Source organism: Rattus rattus, chromosome 12 (genome assembly GCF_011064425.1).
Source record: "Rattus rattus isolate New Zealand chromosome 12, Rrattus_CSIRO_v1, whole genome shotgun sequence".
In the NCBI taxonomy this organism is placed as follows: Eukaryota; Metazoa; Chordata; class Mammalia; order Rodentia; family Muridae; genus Rattus; species Rattus rattus.
Window position 1 is genome coordinate 8,970,269 of NC_046165.1, and position 24,536 is coordinate 8,994,804.

Consider the following 24,536-nt stretch of genomic DNA (forward strand, 5'->3'; position numbering starts at 1 on the left):
GGGTCAGTAGCTCTTGGCCATCCAAAAAAAGAAAAAATTATCTACTAACATAAAAACTGATAATATAATGTTAGACTGGAAGCAACAGCATTCAAAATGCTTTTCGTAATCAATAATACACGCCAGCTGGCCACAGTCCACGCAAACGGCCCTTTCCAGAAGCCAGTGACGACTAGGTCATTGTAGCTATTCATGCCATTCATGTCAGGTACATGCAACACTTCATCTGAGTTGGGCACTGAAGGTATTCCAAGGATAAATCAGACACAGTCCTTAGGAGATGCTGATACTTAAAGTTTACATCATCAGTGAGAAGTTAGAATGTGCTTTCCACTCCAAAATGTTCCTAAGGCATGTTATGAGACAAGGAAGGAATTATTCCTACTAACTGCATTTGTTTTCAGGAGGAAAAGTGATTTCTCTCTCTCTCTCTCTCTCTCTCTCTCTCTCTCTCTCTCTTTCCCTCTCTCCCCCTCCCCCTCCCTCTCTCCCTCCCCTTCTCCCTCCCCCTCTCCCCCCACATCAATCACAGGAGTGCAGGAAGAGAGATAATGGTCTCTAGCTCACAGGAGTGCACCTTTTAATCAACCCTTCACTTGTCCCTGTTTCGTTTTCCTAAATGAAATGGAAGAATTTCCTTTATGAGACTTAATAAATACATCTAGCAGGACTGAAACAGGTTAGCAGACCGTGCATACACATTCTCCCATCCATGAAGCATGCTTTGTGTATAGGAGCATATGTAAGAGGTAAGAAATCGGCCAACCACCCGGGATGTGGGATCAGAAGAATGCATGGTCAGTGGTTTGGGACGAATGCTACTTTGCCCCCGCCAATCAAGCAGGCCACTTTCAAAGCAACCAACTGGTGCATCCACCAGTCAGGAAACACTAGCCACACTGCAAACAAACATCAAGAAAAGAAAACGATGAGCTATGGTTTTCTCTTTTACCAACTTTGGGGAAATACTGAGCCCAGTGAGTGTTGTGGCTCCGCGCACATCAACTCAGGGGCCTCAGTGTAACCCCGCCCAGACCGCTCTGAACAAGGAAAGGCCCAGGCAGAGACTCCTGGGCCGACTCGAGGTGGCTTGTCCTCCAAGACCATGAATAAGGCTCTCTTGTGCCTTGCTTTAAATACCTTCATTATAAAATTAGATTTTGATCTTTTCGTCAGCAACAGCTAAATCTGTGGAGCTACCAAAACACATTTTACCGCTGAGATTGTCCATGCGTTCCGGCTTCTTGAGGGGGCTTCTGCAGCTGCTGCTTTTGAGAGAGTGTTTGCTCTCCACCCAGGAAGGAAGGATTTCCAGGAAAGGAGGAAATTTTCCTGTTTGCTGTCGACAGGGCGCCCTCGTTTCTCTCTCATAATTCCAGAACTTGCTTCAAACATCTTCACAGGCAAACTGCACCAGCGTGAGCTTAAGCTCACAGTTTCAAACGTGATAGAAAACACAGAACGAACTAAAACAAACCAACGCAGTCAAGGCAGGGCACGATCCAAACCAGGTTCTTTTCACTCGGTTGCCTGACGCCTGATGCTACTCAGACGCCATCCACACCCAAAAGCTAGCGAAAAGGATCACCACGCGATTGGCTTTGTTCCCATTGCCTTTGGTAAATAATACAATAAAAAAATCAGCCACATCATTGGTTTCATCTCACATTATCAAAATATTTGTCTTTTAAACACAGTGTAAACAATTTAAGAAAGAAACTGGAGGCGGTGGGGATTGAATGTTCAAACACGCGCGCGCGCGCACACACACACACACACACACACACACACACACACACACACACACGTCTGCCCACGAATTTTTAAATATACAACATGCTGTTTTGGCAAAGGGATATTTGTGTATGGCGTAGAAATGGCACCATTTAAAACCACATCTTTAATGGAGATGATCATCTGTAATAAGGGTGGTTATTTCTCCAAAACTTGACTAGAAATTTTATTAGATATGAGAGCGAAGATAACGAGGTTAACCATTAAGTTTATGAGGTTTGCTCTGGTCAGATTCAAGTTCGGTGACTGAAACAAAGATCATTTGTTCCAGTCTTGCAAAAACACCAGAGCTATGCATCGCTAGCAAGGTCATAAAATTGATATATTGAAGAGACGAATTCATGTAACTTCCATATCTATTAGATAAAATTCTTCCACTTAGGTATAAGAGCCTTTAGGGCCAAGCATCCTGGTCTGCCCCTTTAATTCGCGCTCTGGTAGGCAAAGAGGGGAGCATGCTCTACACAGAAGATTCTTGGCCTTGGTAAATACTGAGACACTGTTTCGAAAAGGTGTGTGTGGGGCACGGGGCAGGACAGATAGAAGTGACTCAGCAGCTACCAGTCCGGGCTGCTTCCTTAGAGGACCTAGGTTTAGTTCCCAGCACCCACAGGACAGCTTACAACCATCTGTAACTCTAGTTTCACGGTATCTGTCGCCCTCTTCTGGTCTCTGCTGGTAATGCAGGTGCAGGAATACTATGCCCGCAAAACACTCGTACACATAACATAAAAATAAATAAACCTTCTTTAACATTTTAAAGTTAAAAATACCATCTAAGAATACATTTTAAATTAATTCATATACAAAAAGAGGGAAAAGCCACCTCAACAACTGATAAGCTGACCAAAGTTCTCATTCCTCATGCCCTCCCTTTCTGAGTCGCTAATCTTACCCAGGCCCTGCCTCGCTGTGCCTCCATCACTCCTCTCCGCCGAATCACACTGACATCCTCCTTTGTATCTATCCTCACTGCTCTAGGTGGACCTCGAGGGAAGGAAAACTCCAAGTGCCTCTCCTTTAAACAGGCAATTAAAATTAAATTTTTACTGACCTATACTGACATATGAACGAGGCCTTAAGTAGGCAATGGCCACAAATGGAATTCACAGAACTACAAGCGGTTCCTGTGAGCATGCCAGGAGCACAATTTATTACTCAAAGCTCCACCAAAAATAGACCACTCTAGAAGCTGGGCCATGTGATGGCTTCAGGCCCAGGAGCAGCCAACTCTATCAAGAAATGTTCCTTCCAATCAACATCTCTACCTTCAAGGTAACATTATTGTCATTTAACATAGTCATTATGTTTATGTCTTCTAATCTTTCCTGATATTCTAAAACCATTGTGAAAAATGTAGAAAGTCTTTCTGTAAGACATTTTTAATAGGAACAGACCAGCGTGCGGCAATGTTTCATTGGGAAGGAGGTTATTCTTCAATAGCCAATGAAAGCAACAGCTTCCTACTTCACACAGTAAAGTCTGCTGGTTTATCCCTTCTCAAATTGATTTCCACTGCCTCGAGCTAACATAGTTTATGGATACTAAGTTTTCAAAGGAAATAGGAGAGTGTCTTCAGATTATAGCACCTTAGTTTCAGAGTTACTGAAATTGTCTAAGTCTTACCCAGCAGGGAGAAAAGAATTCTTCTTGTAATTCCTGTCAGGGAAGAGTTCATTATTTATTGCATACTGTGTATGTTAAGGCATTGTGTCTGGGGGAAACAGAATTGCCTAAGAGTGTCCTCTGCTACCTCATGGGCAAGTTTGGGAAACAAAAACTAAATGTCCAGTTTTAAAGGAGACAAGAAACAGTAGGACACAGCTGGATTAATTACCAGAATAAGAGACAAATGACTGAAGGTCAAGCAAAGGCAGAAACAGGAAGTGAGTAGCCTTGGACCTACGGATTTGAGAGTAAATGGTGAGGGCGACTTAATGAGATTAAAGTTTGCTTGGGAGACGTGTAAAGAAGACAGACCAGCGTTGTTAAGACTGTGAACAAAGGACAGAAGCTCAGAGAGAAGCGACTTTGTTGAAAGAGCTTTTACGAGATGGAAATTTCTGGAAGAGGCATGCTTAGCAATAAATTAGAAAAGTGGCTTAAAGTCTTGGCTGTTAAACGGAGAAGTCTGTATTTATTCTGAGGGCGATGGGGAACACAGTTAACTGGAAAACCTAGGACTGAGAAATTCAAACTGTGGTCATCTAAGGGTGTCCCCACAGCAAGGACACCACCATGCTCAGGGACGTCTTCAGACTGGCTCGAGGGCCCCTTCCCCCAGTTGATGAACTGGAAACATCCAAATTGGAGCCTGGTATCCCAGTTTTCAGCCAGCATTCTAGAGGATTCTAACTTTCACTCAAGTTTGAAAGCTCCTGATTAAACAAATCAAAGTCATGGAATTGATGGGGGTATGCCAACCAAAACTACAGAAATAGTACTATCCAGTCAGAATAGCTGCTCTCCAAACAGCAAAAGTGCATGGTGGCCGGGATGAAACAGAAAACACTACTCCAAACGACCCAGGAATTCTTACTGTCTATCCAAAAATACTAAAATCCACTCATTGAAATATACCTTACATTTCACGTTTGTTACAGTGTCACTCACAAAGACAAAATATATAATCAATTGTGGTACCTGCCGGTGCATATGTGGAAAATAACTCTCGTAGGTATATAAACTGTGGAATATTATTCAACCAGACATCAAAACGAAAGGTACCTGGGCCAGGTGTGGGAGAGGGGCTTATGTGTAGAGAAATAAGAGGCATGAGAAGAACGATAGCATATTGTTTTTTCATAAATGGGAGCTACAATAAACAGAAATGGCCTCAAAGTAGACCATAACAGAACTGACTGAGATGCTGACCACCACTGGGAACTCGAAAGGGAGGGGAAAGAAGGGAAGTTTGGCAATGGGAACCAAAACACAGAGAGATGGGAAGAAGCGATTCCAGCATCCTGTACCACAGGAGAGTGAGTGGAAACAGCCTGTGGCCGTCATTTATGGAGAACCAGAGGAGATGAGCACAGCCTCTCAATGCATAGAGACACGTGCAACAGATGGAAAGCCGTTTGCTCCTGAGTTGAAAACTTCACATTGTATATGTATGCCCAACTGTCCAACTCTACCTATGAACGTGCACAGTTGCTATGCTAACTGAAAATAAACAGATTCATAGATAATAAAGTAGAGCAAACTGTGAGATTTGTCTGTTTACAGTCAACGGATGCCCGTAAGTACAGCACATCAGAGACAAATGGCCGGTCACTTACAAGTTGGAGGGTAAATGGGAGAAAAGAGTGTGTCTATAAAAGCATTTTCTGTTGGACACTTAGCAGCATTTCGAGGTCACCTCTTAAAGCTGGGGACATGGTTTGCTGGCTCCCGGTGCACACTAGTCTTGCAGAGGGCCTACCTGGCTTTAGTTCCCAACATCCACATAGACAGAACACAGACAACATCAGCTCAGCGCTTCTAAAGCCCTCTGCTGGTTTCCAGGGGAATCTGCACTCATGGACACATAAACACGTGCATAGAAGCAAATAACTTAAATTTTCATAATTTTAAAAGGATTTAAAAAAAATCCTAAAATATGGTTTTCCTCTTAGAGGCTGATCATTAGACAAAATTTAAAATGACCATGCAAATTACAGTTAAATGACCACCCCCCCACCCCCCAACCCACCCCCCGCTGCTTCTGGATAAGAGCAAGAGTCCTCATCACCATGCACATACCCCAGGGATGGGTGGTAATGAGCTACTATTTCCTGAAGACTTCTCTGTCCATGACGATCTCATGAGTCCTGCTACTTAATTGTCACAGAAAATCGCCAGGAGTCAGGCAATGCTCTTCTCCCTTTTCTGAAGTTAAGGAAAGTCAAGGTCTAAGAGTTCAGTCTAATAACCACCGTCTAACCATAAGGCCAGGACTTGGTCCCTCAGCTTCTGTAGCTCGTGCCCTGAAGCCTAGAGACTGTGCTATAAAGAAAGAATCCACAGGGCCCCCATTTACTGCTTCCAGTAAACTCTTCAGAAGTGATCGATCGTCATGCTGCCTACACGGAGGGGACAACGATTGGCAAATTCGTAAGTGATTCTGTTTTGCTCAGGCCTTAAGTCATTTTCTGTTGTAAACAGTAGTGGTGTGAGAGTCTGTTACCTGACTTTAGGAAACAAGGACTCTTAATTCCAGCACGGTGGAAGTGGAGCCAAGGAGGGAGACGATAGCAAGGCCATCACTGCCCTGAAGAGAACCTGTGGAGAAGGTGTCAACAGACAGGAACGCTAGCTTCTCTCTGAGCTCTCCTTCATGGAGAGAAGCAAGATTTTTGACTCAAATCCGTCCTAGAGCCCTGTGTAAGGACTGCCCCATGGGCAACCTGGAATACCAGACTTAAGTTTCAGTTTTGAAGCACGCAGGAATCAGCAGGAAGGCTACACCTCACACTGCAGTGGAGAGGCCCCGCCCACCGGCCCTCTCAGTCTTGAACCTAGACCCAGAAGGCTTATGTGGGCCACCACTGCAGGCGAGGCAAGTCAAAGGTGAGGCAAGTGAAACTACTAACTCAGAGGGCCTTCAAACCAGAAAGGACAATGAAAGGATGAATATTCATGTAAATGGGTCGCGGCTGTTTCTCAAGTTGGGCAAAGCAGGTCATGAACTACACAGGGGGGAGTAAACGGTGCAGAGCAGCATTTCCCTACAGTGAGAGAAGCCAGCCCCCTCCTCCCACGGCAGACGGGCACCAGTACCCCCAATTCCTTGCCTTTCTTATCTTCTGTGTGCTTACTATGTGGCATTTCTGGAACCTTGGCTACACTTCGGAAGTGTGCTGGGGGTTTTATGACTATTAAATTTAATTTAATTCAATTGCAGTGGTGAGAGGTAGCAACTCTATTATCCCTGTTTGCATATAAGAAAAAAAAAGGGAGAAAAGAAGCGCAAACAGGTTCGGGAGAAAGGTGAAGAATAAACACCGGAGTCGGTCTCTGTACAAGCACTTCACCATCATAAGGATCCTTCGAACACGCTGCCACCCCAGAGGGCACCCTGATCACACTCACGTTCTAACTATATCGGACTAAATTGGTTTCATTGTTGCTGTCTATACCCAACAAGTGGGTGCTCCTGAGAAACCAGATGACTGATTACAGTAGTGAGAAGGCAAGGGAGAAAGGAAACCCAGTCCGTTTTCAATGGGGTTACGCTGTAGACATCTACACTCTCTGGGCACAAATATGGTGAGAGCTCATGTACTCCTTCAAGATTCCTATGAGAAGGGCACGTGACAGGCAGCCTGTACCTGGAGAGAAGGAGATGACTGGTCTGATGACTGGCCTGTCCATGAGTACTCTAGTTACCATGACAAAGACAGAGAAATCAAAAGGCACACTATTGTACTCGTTCTTACAATGGAAGGAAAGGGCTACAGTTTGACACCAGTCCCCCGTGTGACACCCCCACCCTCAAGTCCACAAGACTCACCTAACAACCCTTCTACCACTTCCGATTCAGCACTGGTGTTTTCTGTACAGGGTACCCAGCTGCCCACTTGGGAAGCGTTCCCCACTTCTGAACAGCAGAGGACAGACACACAGACAAGCACAGAGCGAAACCCACGTGGACGAGGAGTAATTCTAAAAGTTTAAATGTTCTGCTTTTCAAAACAATGTTGCATCTTTCGGTATTAAAAAGTGGGCTTAAAGGGTAAGGGATTTGAGAAGCTTCCTGGGGTTGATTTGTTGATTATTTCCCCCCCCCCTATGGGATGTTACCCCACGGGGCCACCTTTAACAGTGAGCAACGTGGCCTCCATTCCTGTCTGGCAACTTGGGACAGGTCAATCGAGTGGCAGATAATACTTAACATTTGTTTGAGATTTATTTCCGCTTTTCCGAATCTGAGGCACTGCGGAATAGATCCTAGAATGCGGTGCTAGTACAGGTACCTGTAAAAAACGATTCTTTCAGGGAGCTGCGGGCTGGGGTGTGCTTTCCGCGTTCAGGGTGCTTACATCTGTTGCTCGGCTGGAAACGCTGTTAAAAGGCCATTAGAACCTTAAGGTAACAGACCTCGAAAGCCATGAAAGGCACGGAGCAATTTGCTGTTTGTGTTAGGAGTATCAGCCTCAGCCACTTCCTCCTCGTGGGCTGAAAACAGCTTCTGTCATGAGCCGTGAAAATCAATTCCGCAGTAAGCAGGCTGGGACGCCGCTGAAGATGGCGAACCTACAGGCAGGCGCTGCACGGCAGAGCCTCCTTCTGGGCATCTGTGGCACCAAGCAGGTGTCCCAAACTGCTCTCTAGCTGGAAGCTATCCGCAGCTTGGAACTCCCAGGAACCTCCGAGCTTATCTTTTTGGACACTGGTTCTCTCTAATGCTTAATTAGGTTTAAATCAGAATTGTCACTCCGAATGAAGATGGCTTTCGGACATGCCAGGCCGCACAAAACCTCTTCCTGTTATTTGTGGTCCATTTTCAGTTTCTGATTACAGTAATTGTGAAACGCGCTCATTCCTCCCCCCCCCCCCAAATAGGAGAGCTTCGGGGACTTTTGTACCGTAGAGAGCATTTTCAAATTTTGTTTCAAATATAAGGTCATGCTTTTGAAAACGTACTTCAGGGGGTAATCCATGGGTCTGTCAAGAGGGGCGCTTTATAAGCTAATGGTTAGAAGGTTAAAATTCATTTTAAAACAAGGTATAGCCTTTTCAGTGGTAGAAAATGGCCTTCCGGGTACAAAATTCAACCTTGGTTACCATGCACGATTAAGATCATTCTAACCAAATAGCCAACCTTTTGTTCACTGAGAATCTTTTATGTAACTGGCCCAGCTTCTAGGCAAAAGAGAACCTACCACTGAAATCATGGCTGCTTATACCTGCAACTTCCGATGATACGATCTTTATATCCTTAAACCAGGCTGAGAAACTGAGTCAACCTCATGGGTTAATATTTTTGTTAAAAACAAAATGAAAAAAATGCACGTTATCCTACTTTTGTCATGAATATCAGATTTATCTAACATGTTTTTACCTCCAGTTTAGATGGATTTATCTAAACATTTCATTTCAAGAGAAAGCAGAAAAATTTCATTCCAGGAGAAAGCAGAAAAAAAATGCATTGTATGCCTTTAAAGTCAAGGTATGTAAGGAATATCTGTAAATGATCCTAAGATATCTCCAAGTTGTGTTTGCTGACAGAGAAGAAAGCAGTAAGTATGAAGAGTTTGGCAGATTCGTCTGTGGAGACCAGAGGTCTGCCATTCTGAACAGTACTTCCTATCCGGTTGAGACTTGCCTTCATAGGAACCACGTGGCAATTTATGTGAAATGGATAGATTTTTCAGTGTGCCCTTATAAAAAGGTCAGCCCCAGCTGTTAACATTCTACCTGACCTCCGGTTACCTAACACCCCCAAGTCGGTAGTAAGACGCCATGTAATCACGTGAACAGTAAAACCACATTCTATGGATTAGCATGGCTGGGGGAGTCCTCAGATGGCCCAGCAAGAGTGTCCAAGGAGCCTGCACCTGCACAGAAGTGACGGTGGACATTAGGAATGCGTTCCCGCTCTTCCAAGGCACCTCTAAAGCCTTTGAAGCCCTTTATTAGGCAAATAGAAAACAGGTCACGAACAAAATCTTGGTTTGTTTAAAGGTAGCTTGTACTTAAAGTTCAAGCAAACCTCTGTCTTCTGAAATCAACTCCTTGGTGTGAATAAGTGTTTGGATCTGGACCGGAAATGACAGGGAGATACAAGGACAGCTTGTTCCGTAAGCTGGCTCCCACTACCTGTTTCTGTTAAAATAAATCACCACACTGCACCTTAAGAAGATAGAAAGGTTAAGCCTTTTGGAGGAAAAACAAAAATCACGTTTCTGTTTTACATTTTGTTTCATCCATCATTGGGGTTAAGAAAAGGGGACGCAAACAGATATGGGACAATAATTCCTTTTGTTCCTTTTCTAGACGCTGTTAAAGCTTCTTACTGGTACGTATGTATGCTCCAAGCATGGCGACCTTTCAGAAGTTCATTTTACAAGTGTTATTGACTTGAAGCTATTCTGACCCATTAAGAAAATAAGTGAAAATTATTCATCCTCCTTCAGACAACTTCAAAAAGCATTTTTCCCTGTAAAGAAAATAGTCGCCTTACATTCACTATGATTTTATAAGGCAATATCCCAAGTTCCCTGGGATCCCAAAAGGAACACTGGCCCCTCATCACAGCTGTCTTGGGGGCACAGAGGGATAAAGGTGAGTTCTTAAAAAAAAAAAAAAAAAAACCAAGAACTGAAATAGGGGGCGCTCTCCTGCCAGGGGTGAAGCGATAGAGCCCTAGTGGGCATGCTCAGAATGGATCTGTGGAGCCCTAGTGGGCATGCTCAGAATGGATTGGAGCCCTAGTGGGCATGCTCAGAATGGATCTGTGGAGCCCTAGTGGGCATGCTCAGAATGGATCTGTGGAGCCCTAGTGGGCATGCTCAGAATAGATCTGCTCATCCGTAATTAAATACACACAAAAATGAAAAATGATCAACTCTGTGTATTGTCTCCGTACATGCAAATCCATAGGTCAAACTTTTGGAAAAGTTCCAGGCACAGGGAAGTTGGCTGTTTTCAACTTCCTCAAGTGGTCATGGTATAAATAAAAAAAATAAGTAACTGGAGAGATAAACAGTGCAATCTAGAGTACCAGAATATTCTCCGTTGAAGACATACAGCCAAGGTAGAAAGGTCACAAAAAAAAATATTACCTGGCATTTAACTGTTCATGCTGGCAGAAGCATGTATTGAAAACCCACTTTGAATGGAACTTGGTATTCCTCTTAAGAGACTCAAAGATGGCAGAAACAACGATTTTGGCACCATGTAAGAACATTCCTGAAATACGGATTTGTAGGCACAAACCAACCTTACTCAGTCAGAATCTTTGTGAGACTGGACCCAGACATTTGGCTGTAGCCAGACCTTCAGTGGTATCAACATGTGAAGTTCATGGAGAACCTCTGATCCCAATCACAGGCTTCCTACTATGTAAACATAACCAAGTATACGGCGATTATTTTAAGGACAGGATGGAAGGAAGAGAGGGAGAGAATAAATCAGAATACTGAAGAGCACAAAGGTAGAAGGGCTTTGGCTATTCCGCTGACTCCGTGTCTCTCTCGAGATGACCCAGGCTCTCTAGAGTTCCCAACAGCCAACTGTCCTTCCTTCCTTCCTTCCATCCTTTCTTTCTTTCTCTCCTTCTTTCTTTCTTTGTTTATTTATTTATTTGCTTGTCTGTTTATTTATGGAGCTATTGCTGGCTACGTGGATTGGGAGCTGATGTGAGCATTTACACAGACATTGGCAAGTGCTACAAAACTGAGTACCGCGCTCAACTCTCCCAGAACAGCTGAACATTCATTACATCACCACTGGCCACACTTGAGCGATATCATGGAAAATACCTACTCAACCCACACAGTTTCTTTTAAATTTTGGTGTCACCATTCAGTCCTAAGGGATTCTTCTTACAATGATGAACATTAATCAAGCTATTAGTTGACCTTCAGCTACCAAATTGGGGTGTAACTATGAGTACGCTCCCTCTGGAATCACTTGACGTTCCCTTTCCCTTCCCTTCCCTGAAGGTCCACAGAAAGCAGTTCTGAATCATCAACACATGTCCATCTACTTCTCACTAATGGATACATATGGGGAAATGAACCCTTTTGGTGCCTTTGGCATTGGCTCCCAGTGCCCATATGGTGACGTGTTAGGACAGGATCCAGGAGCAGAACAAACATGGTGCCCTGCAGATCCTATAAACACAACCTTTTCTCACTTCTTTCTCCCTGACCTTTGTTGGGACTCTTGATGTATGAAAGGATGGTTGTATGAACCAACTGAGTCGGGATTTTCTGTGACCTGCAGTCAAAAGTATCTTAACTGAGGCAGATTATTTTAGGCAAAGATTTCAACAGCTCGTCTTCTTCAAATGCTTGTATTGGGACCTCTTTGCAAACGGCTCTAGATTTTAAGTTCACTGTTGTCGTTTTAAGTTTTTCACTTCTCTGATAACCTCATTTGCCTCTCCTTCTCTTCCCGTTCCCTCCTCCAGTCCTGTCCATGTTCTGCCTAAAGATCCTACCCTGCGTCTCGGCTGTCCTTCCCCTCGCCCATGGAGCCTCTGAGAAGCACCTCTCTAACCCACCTTGTTTATCCTGTTCAGCCAATCAGAGACAATACTTCCGTCGTATCGCTTCAGGGCGGCGAACTCTGGACGTTGACCTAGTTCTCACCATAGTCAGTTGAGGACGTCCAAAGATTTCCAAACCCCCAAGCGCACCCATGCAGCTCAGCGCAAGGTGTCATCACTTCCACGTCAATTCCTGTCTGTACTGTCCATCCTGTCCCACGTCCGCTATCCACTCGTTCCTGATTTCCACCTCCCCTTGCTATTCCCTTGCAAAGCACTCCCCATCCTTCAAGGTTTCTGTTTTCATTGAAAACATTCTTTGATCCCCATCCTGATCATCGATAATGAGCTTTGAAATGTAGACGATCCCCAAAACATGCTTTACATCCGGGTTGGGGTGGGGGGGATGAAGTTGACTTACTCTTAAACTCTTTTTTATCCTGCCACACTGTGGGAAAAAAATTAAAAACCTATGAATGAGATTTCCTGATAAGTACGGTTGATTACCTGGCTGTTGGTAACCTGACACTTTCTTGGTATTAATAATTCATCCAGCACTATTTGAGGAATCTCTGTCAGCAACACTGATGTTCTTGACTCTTCAGCTGGCTTAATGACGATCGTGAGTTTTGTGTCTAATAGAAAAACAGATAAATGGTGCCAAATCCCCTTTCCTTCCTAAGCCAATGAGTGGTTTATGGGTATTTATTTCTCTTTTAATCTCTCTCTCTCTTTCTCTCTCTCTCTCTCTCTCTCTCTCTCTCTCTCTCTCTCTCTCTCTCTCTCTTTCTCTCTCCTTGGCTGTCTCTCTCACACCCACTCACCCACGCTGACCATGGGCAATCACACAGTGAAAGTTATATGAATAATATTTGATTGACTAAGAACTTTCCCACTGAACCTGATTATTTCAGGATCCCTTTCCCTGTATCAGAGGTCAGCACTGTACTTCAGGGTGATAGCTCCTTTCTTCTTGTGTTTATGTTTTTCCATGCTAGTAATTCCTCTAAAAGAAGTCAAAGCAATATTTCAGAACCATGGCCTATCCTGATTAAAAAACTTCTCTAAGGGTTCCTTACAGCTCTCCAATTAAAGGTGAGAGCTCTAACAGGGAGTTCAAGACTTTTTAGGACCCTGGGAACGAAAACACTCGTTGACTTTATAAGATGGTCGCATTGGTTGGCTGGGGGAGAAATCGGTCCTTTTAGGCATGACTTCTTCCCCACTGAACTGTCACCATCCAGAAGCAGGGCAGGAGGTCACAGGAAGTTCTGTGTTTAAAGGGGGGGGGGTGCGCAAACATAGGAAGTCGTGTGCATGTGTGTGTGTGCGTGAGTGTGTGTGTGTGTGTGTGTGTGTGTGTGTGTGTGTGTGTAATGGAGCCCCACAACGTGGTAGAGGTGTCTTGGGCAGAACGCTGCATGTAGTCACAGTGTCCGTTTTAGCCGTAGCAAACAGAGCAGCAGTTCACAAGGGATCCTAGGCAGGCAGGCTCTAAATAGGTAAACTGGTGCCTCATTGATTTACACTTAAAACAACTGAGTATGTAAACCCTGAGTTTGGCATCCATAACCACTTCAGTTCAAGGGTCAAGCTGATAAGCATAGATCTGATAAGCAAGGCGCTATCCTCAGGTCTCTTCTGTTGTGGATCTGGCCCTGAGGTTGCAAGTCTCTGGTTGTTCTTTCTCGCACTGCCCTCCTCAGCACAGCCATGACCACAGGTTCTGGAATTCTTCTCGTGCTTTCTATTGTTCTCATAGACAGGTCACTTGTGCACACACACCCCACCCCTGTCCTTACTGACAACTTCTCCGGGTTCAGGCCATACTCCAGTTCCTCAGGGAAGCGCCTCTAAGGCCCTCTGTTTAGAGAAAATGACCCCACAAATCTGCTTCCCTTAGGTGCTACACACTCATCTCAGCTGGATTTACTAAGTTTCCAATCCTACCCTGTTGAAACTTTGTTTCTCCGCTGGGATCAAAGTTCCCTGGAGTTACAGACAGCACAAAGCACAGGGGCTTTTACGTAGCACGCAGACCGCCCACTACATGAGTGAGGGGAATGCCCGAGATGAGCAGTAAACCAGAGGCTATTTGAAAGTAGGGTCATCTCTATTTCTCCTTGTCATTGTTCCAAGGGTTCAAGAATAACGATAATTAGGTGTTTTTAAAAACCTAGTTCCATCTTGATTTATTAAAACTTAGGAAATTTCACGCAAGATTTACCGTTGTGAATTCTTTTACTTACATATTGACCAACCCAGAGATTTAAGCATTTGTGCACTTGTCTGGATGGTGGTGCTCTGTCTGTCCTTGTTCTTCTTGTTTGATTGTTTGATTGCTTGTTTGGTTGTTTGTTTTTGAGACAAGGATGTAACCACGTAGCCCGGGCTGGCCTAGAACTCTAGATCCTAACCGTCTTGAATGCTGAGATTACAGGCCCACCACTCCTGACTTGACAGTACTTTTCAAAAGTACTCTGTAAAATACTACCAGCCAGACAACTGATAATGTTGAATAACTGGTATACTACTTAAAGTTACGTTATATGCAGCAAAAATAATGACAGGCTATATTGGCAGAGAAAGTAAGATGACATTCAAATTTTGAAAATATTAAAACAGTTGTTTATCCTAGCTAGACAGCCCTAAATCTCTGGCCTTTCTAGAATTCTTCAGGAATATGTAAATTAGGGCAGGATTGGATGATGTTAGTTTTTAAAGTTTAAATAAGACAGAAATTAAGATCAAGTCATTTATCAACAATTATTTTACTACAAGTTTTACAGAATAGGCCACCTTAACAGGAAACAGCAATTTCGTATTTTATGAGTGTTCACAACTGTAAGCACGCATTCATTTCCTTATATAAATGAATATGATCTTTAAATCACAATATTTTAAGAAGAGAATCCTGTGTGTTTTGAACCAATCCTGATAGTGGCCTACATTCTAGTCACAACCTGTTAAAAGACTGTGCAATAAAAAAAAAAAGAAAGAAAGAAAGAAAGAAAGAAAGAAAGAAAGAAAGAAAGAAAGAAAAAGTGTGTCAGTCAGTCCTGAAATGGCGAGAGATTCTTAGTAAATCTGCTGAACTGACTTTGTTTGGAAGGAACCCTCTCAACTGAATCCCAAATCAAAAATTTAACAAGAGGAACTCCTAATAACCTGGATTTCAGATGGCTTTGATATCTGGAAATAGAGTAATTATTTTAGAAATCTAGTGACTTGCCAAACCATAGAAATAAAAAATTGAAATCCAGCTAATTAATTTATGACTCACTTTGTTCATCCAAAGTGCTCTAAAGGTAGCAATCCATTGACGAAGTAGGGGGCAAAGATCAGAAATCGTTGAATAGAGCACGTAAATGGAACTTAAATCATTTATCTAAAACTAAGACGTTTAGCGCAGCTGAGAAATGGTAAGAATTACTCAACGCTGGTTTCCCACTTATGGTAATGCAGTATCTACATGGGAACTGAAGAGAAAATGTGTTAATGATCCATGAAACAAAGCCAAGACTATGTACATATGTGTTGTGTACATATATATACTTACATATGAGGAATGCACATACATATACTTGAAGCCAGAATAAGGACTTAGAGCACAAGACCACCAGAGTGTGAGAAAAAAAAATCCTATTTTCACCATAGATCTTGACATAAATATTTGACAAATTTGCATTAAAAAGATAGAGACCATTTAATGCATTCTTAATGTTCAACTGTACCCAAACTTTAAACATACCTGAGAGAGAAAATAGGACTAATCACATTAAAAATTGTTGATTTTAAATATTGTCCTAGTTTTCGGAAATAGGACTTTGCTCCAGCTTCTGCCCTCTGGGTAACAATCTATCATAAGCTTTCTTTGACTAACCCGATAGTCCAGGTTTTGGACTAAGCTAATACTCCAATAGACCCAGTACACAGAAAGAAACCAATGCATATGCTTTATAGAACCCTGTAGATACACTAGAATGAGTCGGGAATGCAGAGATGCATTAGTTAAGTCATAGTGGTAGGAGATGACCAATTCACAGGAAGCTAAAACCTAAATTCAAAATATCTGGGAAATGACGTTGCAACTCAGTATAACTTCAGCACACATAACTTTGTAAGAATCCATAGATAGATGTATTGGTCAGCAACACCTGCAAAAGGGGTAAAGATTGGGTCTTATATGTTGTGCATCTGACAAATGCTGGAGGCTTAACTCTGTAGGACAATGGACCAAACTAGAGGTTGATGGACCAACTGTCAAACCAACACTGGTGGATTTGAGTTTTTGTCTCATCAATCGTTAGCTGAGTCACCCTTGGGCCTGGCACACAAGACTCTGTTGTTGTCTTTTTATCTATCAAATATCAAAACTTTATTAATGTTTTCTTTCCTTCTGGAACCTGTGTCTATGTGTGTATGTAGGTGTCATTGGCCACATATGGAGGTCAGAGGACAGCTTGGGACAATTGGCTTTCTCCTTCAAAGAGTGGGTCCCACCAATCAAGCTCAACTTGCTAGATCTGGGAGGAGATACTTTAGCCAGATGAGCCATCTGGTCTGCTTAGGTATTGTGTAGAAATGGGTGATGGGCACAGAGTTTCTATACACGAAGTGTTAAACAAAGTTACACTAGATAAATGAGAAAAGAAGAATCATGTTAAACTAAGAAGTTACTCTAAACTATGAAATATTATAATTAAAGGTCTCAAAAAACCCTACATATAAGAAACCCTACAACCACAACCTCTGAACTCCCACGTTTATAAGGGTGACGTGTTTCACTGTGGGGGATAGGGTATGGGTGAGCGCATGAGTGGGTGTGAGCGTGTAAGAGTGTTTGTGTATGAGTGTGTGTGTTGTTATTGACATAGCGCCCTGTGCATCCCAGACAGTGTCCAGATAATCTGCACCCCAGCACATGCGGTTGCCATAATCTGCTATGGAACTATTTGAGAAGTGTGGCCGCAGCAAGACAGGAGAGCTGCTGAGTGTTGAGGGAAGAGTGACCTCTTGATGAGGCTGCCCTAATCAAACTCCTGATGCTCTAAGCTTAGGATCTTCCCAGGACACAGAAGAGAGAACAAGCAAGGCCGTTGGAGTCTTTTGGCTTCGTGTCAGGAAACACTGCTTGTACCACAGGAACTCTGAAGTATCAGAATGGATCGCTGAGGAGGGCTCAGGAGTCAGCTCCTTTGGAAATCTTCCAAATAGGAGAGTCTATCTAATCGGCTGGCGTGGGTTTAAAATCAAGGCTGCGTGAAGATTGATGGTGCAAGCTCCCCGTCTGAAGGCACTCTCTAGATTTATGTATTACCTGGAGTCCCCCTCTGGCAGTTAGAAGAGCTTCTCTCTACCCTGAAAAGGGTGCTATTGTTTACAGTGGTGAGCTTGGAGTAAAACTTTAATAATGTTGAGACGGGACATAGTGCCCGTATTACGTCGCAGTTACTTTTACTGAGCGAGCTACTTACAAACATGGCTCAACTAGAATCCGGAGGCTGAACGGCGGTTCTGTCCAATTCCTGCCATTTCTCAAGCAAACCACTGGATGTCTAAGCAAGGCAGTGGATGACTAAGAGTTTAAGATAGGATAACCACCACACAGACTCTTCCCTATCCTGCATAATGAAACATAAATGTTACCAAGAGCTGGGGAGAGAGGGAAAGTATGTTTATTTAATAACACCGTATTTCCTAAGTGGTTATCCCGACGGCAGTAGTAAATGCAATTTACCTTAGCACAGAGTAAAGTTTACTTTGGAAAAAAAACAAAAGCTTTCCCCCCAAATGAAAGTCCTTCAGTTATCTTACGATTCATTCTTTTCCTCCCAAATGTGCCTTTGACTTCATGGGACTATGGACCTTGATCCTGTCCACCAGCATGGAAGGACACGGGGTTAGAGGTGAAGTCCTCAGCCCCTCCTCACTCCTGCTCGAGGTGATTTCAGTGGGGTGGTTGTATTTCAGGAATTCGGAGCTATTAACAGTCTGTGATTTTCAAGGCAGTGAGGAAGACAAAAACCAAAGCCCTCTACAGTTAACTACTGAAGAATGTGTACGTTCTCAGGCGATGTAATTGGTGACTACAGAAATTATTTACAATGGACATCTGCCCCCGATAGCAGGCGCTCGGAAGGGGTGCTGAGGGTCAAGGCAGGTCTGTCTCCCGAGAGTCTCAGTATCTACTAAAGAATACCGATGCGATTTAAAAATACTTAGCTATTTTCTTCTTGGAGATATCTTATCTGAAATCACGTTGGGAAAAATATGTGTGTTTAAAAGATGCCGTTTCAAAATGGCCAGATTAGAGGAGAAAACGAGTTCCTAGAAGGGATCCCTACTCTAAGCCTTTTAAAAGTTGAATTTCCTGAGATTTGGCGAGTTAAAAAGGTGAAGCTGATCCTTATCAATTAATTAAAAAGAATGAAATAACAGTAGACAAAGGGAACGGTGGTTAAGAAACTTAAGGAGCCGCAGGGCAGTGCCTTTCTAGTCATTGATTAACAAATTAGGGACTGCTGAAGTGGGGTGGGCGAAATCCTAGAGACTGAAGAGTAAATAGTCTTATAATTCACTATAGTTTCTCCAGCTTACAAGACCCAGGGAACGGATCGCCTGGCTGTGAACTGGGAAGAAGGAAAAAAAAACTCCTTCTACGTAAAGCACCTCGCTGTTTGTGGTATATGAGCGTGGTTTATTTTTCTTTTGGTAATGCCCGAATTGATAGAAATGTGTTAGCTGCACTGTGAGAAAAGACCCTCACCCCTAGAGTTTCGAAGCCGCTCGTCATAAAGCACTAGCTAATTCCATAACGTATTAAAACTAAGATGTCTTAAGATATCGGCAAGTGTTTTCTATCAGTCCGCCAGTTCTCCGGAAAAAGAGTCTGGTGGAGATCCAGCGATCTGAGGTCACTTAGGGCGACTTCAGCTACCCGGTTTGAGCAGCCCGCGCCCTCACAGCATCTCTAGTCTCCCTTTGGCCTCTTTCAGCTCTGTTCCCTCTCAGCCAAAGGATTATCTGTCCCCGACACGTTTCATTCATGGAGCCCCAAAGAAGCTAGGTTTCGGTTGGAGCTAAGAGCCGGAAAACACACACCCAGGCTGCTGAAGCAAGTTGCTGGAGCCCGAACGGCCGCAGCTCCCGTAGAGGGTGGGGGCTCGAGAGCTCGGGAGGAAGGAATGCTTGTGACTAGGCGAGCCGCGGAACGCGAAGTGCAGACCCCGGAGACGAACGCCCCCAACGGGTCACTCGCTTAAGTTGTCTCCGCGTGCGCCAGCCGGCCAGAGCGGGAGGCCATGCTCCGGACCCGGCGCCACGCCGGGTGGCCCAGTTGTTCCTAAGCCCGAGTGACCAACCGCAGTCCTGGAAGCACTGGTGCACCCTAATGGGAAAGTCCGCCCCAAATCTGAAGCAGAGTCCTAAGTCCACCCCCGACCCCCAAACGCCCCGAGACTCCAACGTGCAGATCCTAGGGACCCGAGCAATGTGTCCCCTTGGTAGCCGGTCCCCAGCACAGGAGCCCGGCGCCTGGTCCCTGGAAAGGACCAGGAGAGCAGAGAGCTGAAGTAGGGGAACCTCCGCGTCTCTCCACCGCCCCCGCCGGCGCGAAGGCGGGAGTGGAGAAGGCGCCACTCAGACGGTGGCGCTGAGCGAACTGCGGCCGCAGTTCTCCCAAGTTTGCCCCAGCGAGGGGGATGCGATGGGCGCCCGGTTCCGCTCTCTGCCTCCGCTAGCCGTCCTCACTCGATCGTCCCCTGCTCTAGAGGCCAGGCCCGGCTCTAGGCCAGCCACGGAGGTAGCAGGGCGCGGGAGCAGTTGCAGGGAGCGAGGGGCGAGGGAACAGTGTGCTCCCGCGTGTGCACACAATGAGGCAGCGGGCACGCACACCTTCCTCCCGCCCGAGAAACGGAATCAGCCTCCGCCGCCTGGATGCGGGGACGCGGGGTCCCTGGGAGGCACCCGCAGAAAGTGAGCACCAACTGAGCAACAGGGGGTAGGGAGAGGGCGCCCCGCCGCCTCTCAGGGCTGCAGCGGGCCCCGGGCCCGCGCTTACCTGCGATCTCCTGGTAGGGGATGTCCGCCAGGCTGAATCCCTTGGCACCGTAAGCCTGACGGACCTCGCTGCAGCTCCGAGCCTTCACGTCCGCCGCGGCCGGGAGGGTCAGCAGCAGCCCGGAGAGAGGAAGAATCACAGCCCGGATCCAAGAAGGCATGGTGCAACATGCAAGTCCACCTCGGCAGCCCCCAGCTCCCTGTGCGCTCTTCACCTTGCCCCTCGAGCCGAAAGCCCGCCAGAGCCTGCGGCGCGCTCCTTAGCCGCTGCCCAGCGTCACCCCCTTCCGCCAGCCGAGGAGACGAGCCGCGCAGCCCTCTGGACTGCACTCAGCAAACTTTTATAAGCCAGATGGAGGATGGCAAGCCAACCAGGGCTGCCTTGGGAAGGCTGCCGGCTCCGCTAGCCACTCCGGTAGAAAACCGTGCGAGAAAGAGAAGAAAAGAGGAAAAAGCAAAGAAATGTCTTCTTTCTTTCTTTTTTTTAAAATACCACAGTGGGGGTGTTCAGCCCTGCGGTCCGAGTTCCGAGCCACAGAGTCGTGGAGCGCTGCGAGCTCGCCTAGCCAGTGTGCGCGACGAAGGTGGGACCGCGCGCCGGCTCCCCCCCCTGAGGGAGATGGACAGGCCGGCGCGAGTGTGAGCGCGCGTGTTTGTGGGTGTGAACGCGGGGCTCTCGGGGAGGTGTGTGCGTGGAGGTATGTGATGGAGATGTATGGGATCCAGGGGAAACCTCGGCTTCACATAGACTGAGGGAGCCGGTGAGAGTCTTCTTGAAATAGGAAGAGAGAAAATCCTGGAGACTGACACTGGAGGCAAGAGGAAAGGAGAAAGGAGGGGAGGGAGAGAGGGAGAAACGTGCTACCCAGTGCACAGCCGAAATTCAGAGGCAGAATCGGCCGCAAAACCTGGAATGGATCGCGAGCCACTAGGCAGGAGGAGAAAGATTACCAGCTAAAGGTCCCTATTTTCTCAGTCACTTTATGGCCTCCACGCCCGTCCGAGATCGAGATGCTCCCTTTCCTGACGTAAATAAGCCATTAAAAAAAGACTAAGTGTTTGAGGAGAGTAATTGTGATCACGCTATATTTTTCCCTGGAGGTGAAGGAATATCGTCGCATTCCCAATTGTTGCTCCTGCCCCAGTGCACCCAACACAAAGCCAGGGAAGAAATGGACGGAAAAGAAACCTAGGAACAGGTCAGAGCCACCTCTCTAAGTAGCAGCTGCTTTCTGCTTGTCTTAATGAATTTTTATTTTCTAAGAACGGGTAGTTAGTGCATGACGGTCTTTACTTCCCTCCCCCAACTCTTCTCTCTCTCTCTCTCTCTCTCTCTCTCTCTCTCTCTCTCTCTCTCTCTCTCACACACACACACACACACACACACACACACACACACACGGAAGGAGCAAGCATAAGCAATAAAGTGAAGGAGGGAAGGGAGAGGAGAGGGAGGGAGAGAGAGAGAGAGAGAGAGAGAGAGAGAGAGAGAGAGAGAGAGAGAGTTGTGCCACATACAAAACACTCTGGGTTCTTGAATCACTAGGCGTAGGGTGTGTGGAGATAAAACAATGGCCGCAGGCCATGCATGAATCAAGTCTCCGGGAGGGGTATGGTGTCTTAATTTTCTCTCATCTCTCATCTCTCACGCTAAGCTTAACATTCTCTCCCGAGTTCTCAGAAGTCTCAAACCTAGTCTGTGAAACTTCCAGTTCTGTGAAATGGGATGAAAGTGAAGATTCAGGTTTAACCAATTTCCTGGGGTTTTTTTATGCTAATGAACGCAGAGACCTAACCTATTTAAGTTTGTCTTGAAACCCACAGCTCCTGAAACTAACCAATCAGAAAGAAAAGAGGTGCTACCCAATAGCTAGATCTTGTGTACGCTGGTCTCACAGTTCCGGAGAAGTCAGAACAGGGTCAAGCCTAGTTCTGTGGTACTGGACTGCAAACCTGCAGGACGATGTTTTCCTCATGACTAGTGACCAAAGGGGCTCCGGAATCTTGTATTTGCCTCTATCATGGGTACCTTCATTATCGTCAGCATCGTTTGAACATCTTCTTTTCCAAGAACTCCTCTTTAGCCCATCATCCCTAAGACTCAAGAGGAGGATCTGGCTCACTTTAGAAACGCTTTCAAAATGACGCTGTCTTTATGGAGTGATAGAGTGCTTGCTTGTTCCGTCCTCAAAAATTCATAAAAAATGCTAGCACTGGAGGAGCAGACAGGAGTCAAGCCTTATCAAGGCGCTTTAAGCCTTTTGCAGTCTCAAAGGAGGGGGGCTGGAGAGAAGGCTCAGCAGTTAAGACCACATATTGTTCTTGCAGAGGACAAGAGTTTGATTCTCAGCTCTCAAATAGTATCTCTTCTCTCTCTTCTAGTATCAGCTCTCTTCTAGTTCCAAAGATACATACAACCAGTTTGGGGCTATTTTGTGAACTTTAGTTAGACCAAGGACTTAGGGAATTTGCCTAGTCTAAGTATTGTGTGATATTGCATTGTGAGAAGCAGTGTTAAAAACGAAGACAGAATTCTACCTGGGGCAACACCTTGGTGAGGCATTGCAGTGGGCAGAGGAATGTGATTGAAATTCATAGAAAATGAGAGAGTATCTATGACTTAAGTAAATGTGTTGACCAAGGGCCTGTACCCCAGCTGCCATGTTAAATATACCAAGCACAGTAAGGGAAAAGAAGATTGAAGAATGTTATGCAGAGGGAGCAAACAGGAGGCCCCATGATACACGGAAATCATCGTGATAGCTTTAGGTGTTTGAGACATAATCTAGGAAGATGGGAAGTGGGAAGAACGTGAAGACAAGCTTTGAAGAATGGGTTTGAATGATATGGTGCTTGTTTCAGTAGACAAAAGCACTTATTGAAATGTTGACATCAGGTCTTGTTGGAAAAAGATTATAGCTGCTAGGAATCCTGGTTCCAACCCATTCTCTAAACCCAGCTGGATTTCAGAATCCTTGGAGCCATAATATAAGCAGAACTTTAGTACAACTTGGTCTTCGGCAACGAAGGGTGGCAGGCCAATCAGGCGTCCTCGGTCAATCACCCTGAATCAAGTGAATCTCGTAGAGTTGGAGTGGAGGAACCATTTCTGACCAAAGTGATGTAGGATGAGATTTCTGAGAAATGGCTTCCTGGTTAAAGAGCAAGATAAATAAGGGGAGATGGGTCACTAGTCAAGAGAGCTTACTGATCTTCCAGAGATCTAAGTTGAGTTTCAGCACTCATATCAGGTGAATCAGTGAATCAGGACCACCTGTTACTCCAGCTCCATGGAACCCAATACCTCTTTAAGCATGTGTGCATGTACACAATTGAACGAACACACACACACACACACACACACACACACACACACACACACTAAAACGTGTTGGCTAATTTTATGTCAACTTGACACGGGCTTGACTTCGATTGAGAAAATGCTTCCATAAGATGGGGCTGTAGGCAAGCTTGTAGGACCTCTTCTTTGTTAGTGGTTGATAGAGTACAGTCCATTGTGGATACAGTCCCTAGGCTGTTGGTCCTGGGTTCCTTAGGAAAGCAGGTTGAGCAAACCTCAGGAAGCGCACCAGGGAACAATACCACTTCTTGGGCTATGCATCGCCTCAGAGCCTCCAGGCTCTTGTCTTATTTGAGTTCCTGCCCCAAATGCTTTCAGAAATGAAAAACTTCCAAAACTTCCTCCGAAGTTGTTTATACTCACAGTGTTGTAATACTCACACTAAGGTGTGTGTTGTAGACCATCTTGTTTTTAAAACAGAAGGGTCTTTTCACCTCACCTCTTGACACCTTAGAGCTAGATAGTTGAACTCTGAATAGGAAACATAGCATTGCTGACAAAGATAACAGAGAAGAAGGGCGGAAATGCTCAAAGCTCCTGTTTTCTATCTGAATCACCCATCCAACGCCGGACCTCTTATTCCATAATCAATAAGTATCCTGCAGTTTAGGAATTCTAGCCTTTGGTTTTTCTGCTTTCTTCCAACAAAAAACAGCATAAGCACAGACACCAATCTAAAGCTTGAACAAGAGAAATTGAAGGCAAGAGACAAATATAAGAGAGCAAATTAGAGGTAGCTTTGTTGAATCCAAGTCGGGAGATTTTCTAGCATGGCACAAATTGCAGTGAGCATCAAAGACAGAGGTACTGGGAGGATGATAAAGAGGTTTACTGGAAACCCCAGAGAAGCATTCGTGGCATTTTTAGGCATGTGCCAGGCCACATGGAATCACAAGTAAAATGGGCAGAGAGATGGAAACATCAGATAGAAAAGCTAAAGGTTTCAACTGTACGAAAGGTTTCTGTCAATATTCAGGTGTTTTTTCCACGAGGGGCTTGTAGACCTTAGGGAAGACTGAGGACACCAGTAGTCCTCATCATCTTCTGTAGTAGATCAGTCTAAATTTTTATCTTGTCTCTTTTGCACTACCCATGTTTTCTGTAGGAAATTTAACTTTTTAA

General features: G+C 45.1%; 1 protein-coding gene across 2 annotated transcripts in view; it reads right to left on the minus strand.

The window, feature by feature from the left end:
* The window catches only part of Gpc6 (glypican 6), a 1,019,107-nt gene extending 998,893 nt beyond the window's left edge, over positions 1 to 20,214 (minus strand). For both annotated transcript variants that reach the window (XM_032917577.1, XM_032917578.1), the window contains exon 1: positions 20,055 to 20,214. In XM_032917577.1, the coding sequence (XP_032773468.1) occupies positions 20,055 to 20,214 (160 nt within the window). The remainder of the gene's footprint in view (positions 1 to 20,054) is intronic.
* Positions 20,215 to 24,536: the final 4,322 nt, after the last annotated feature.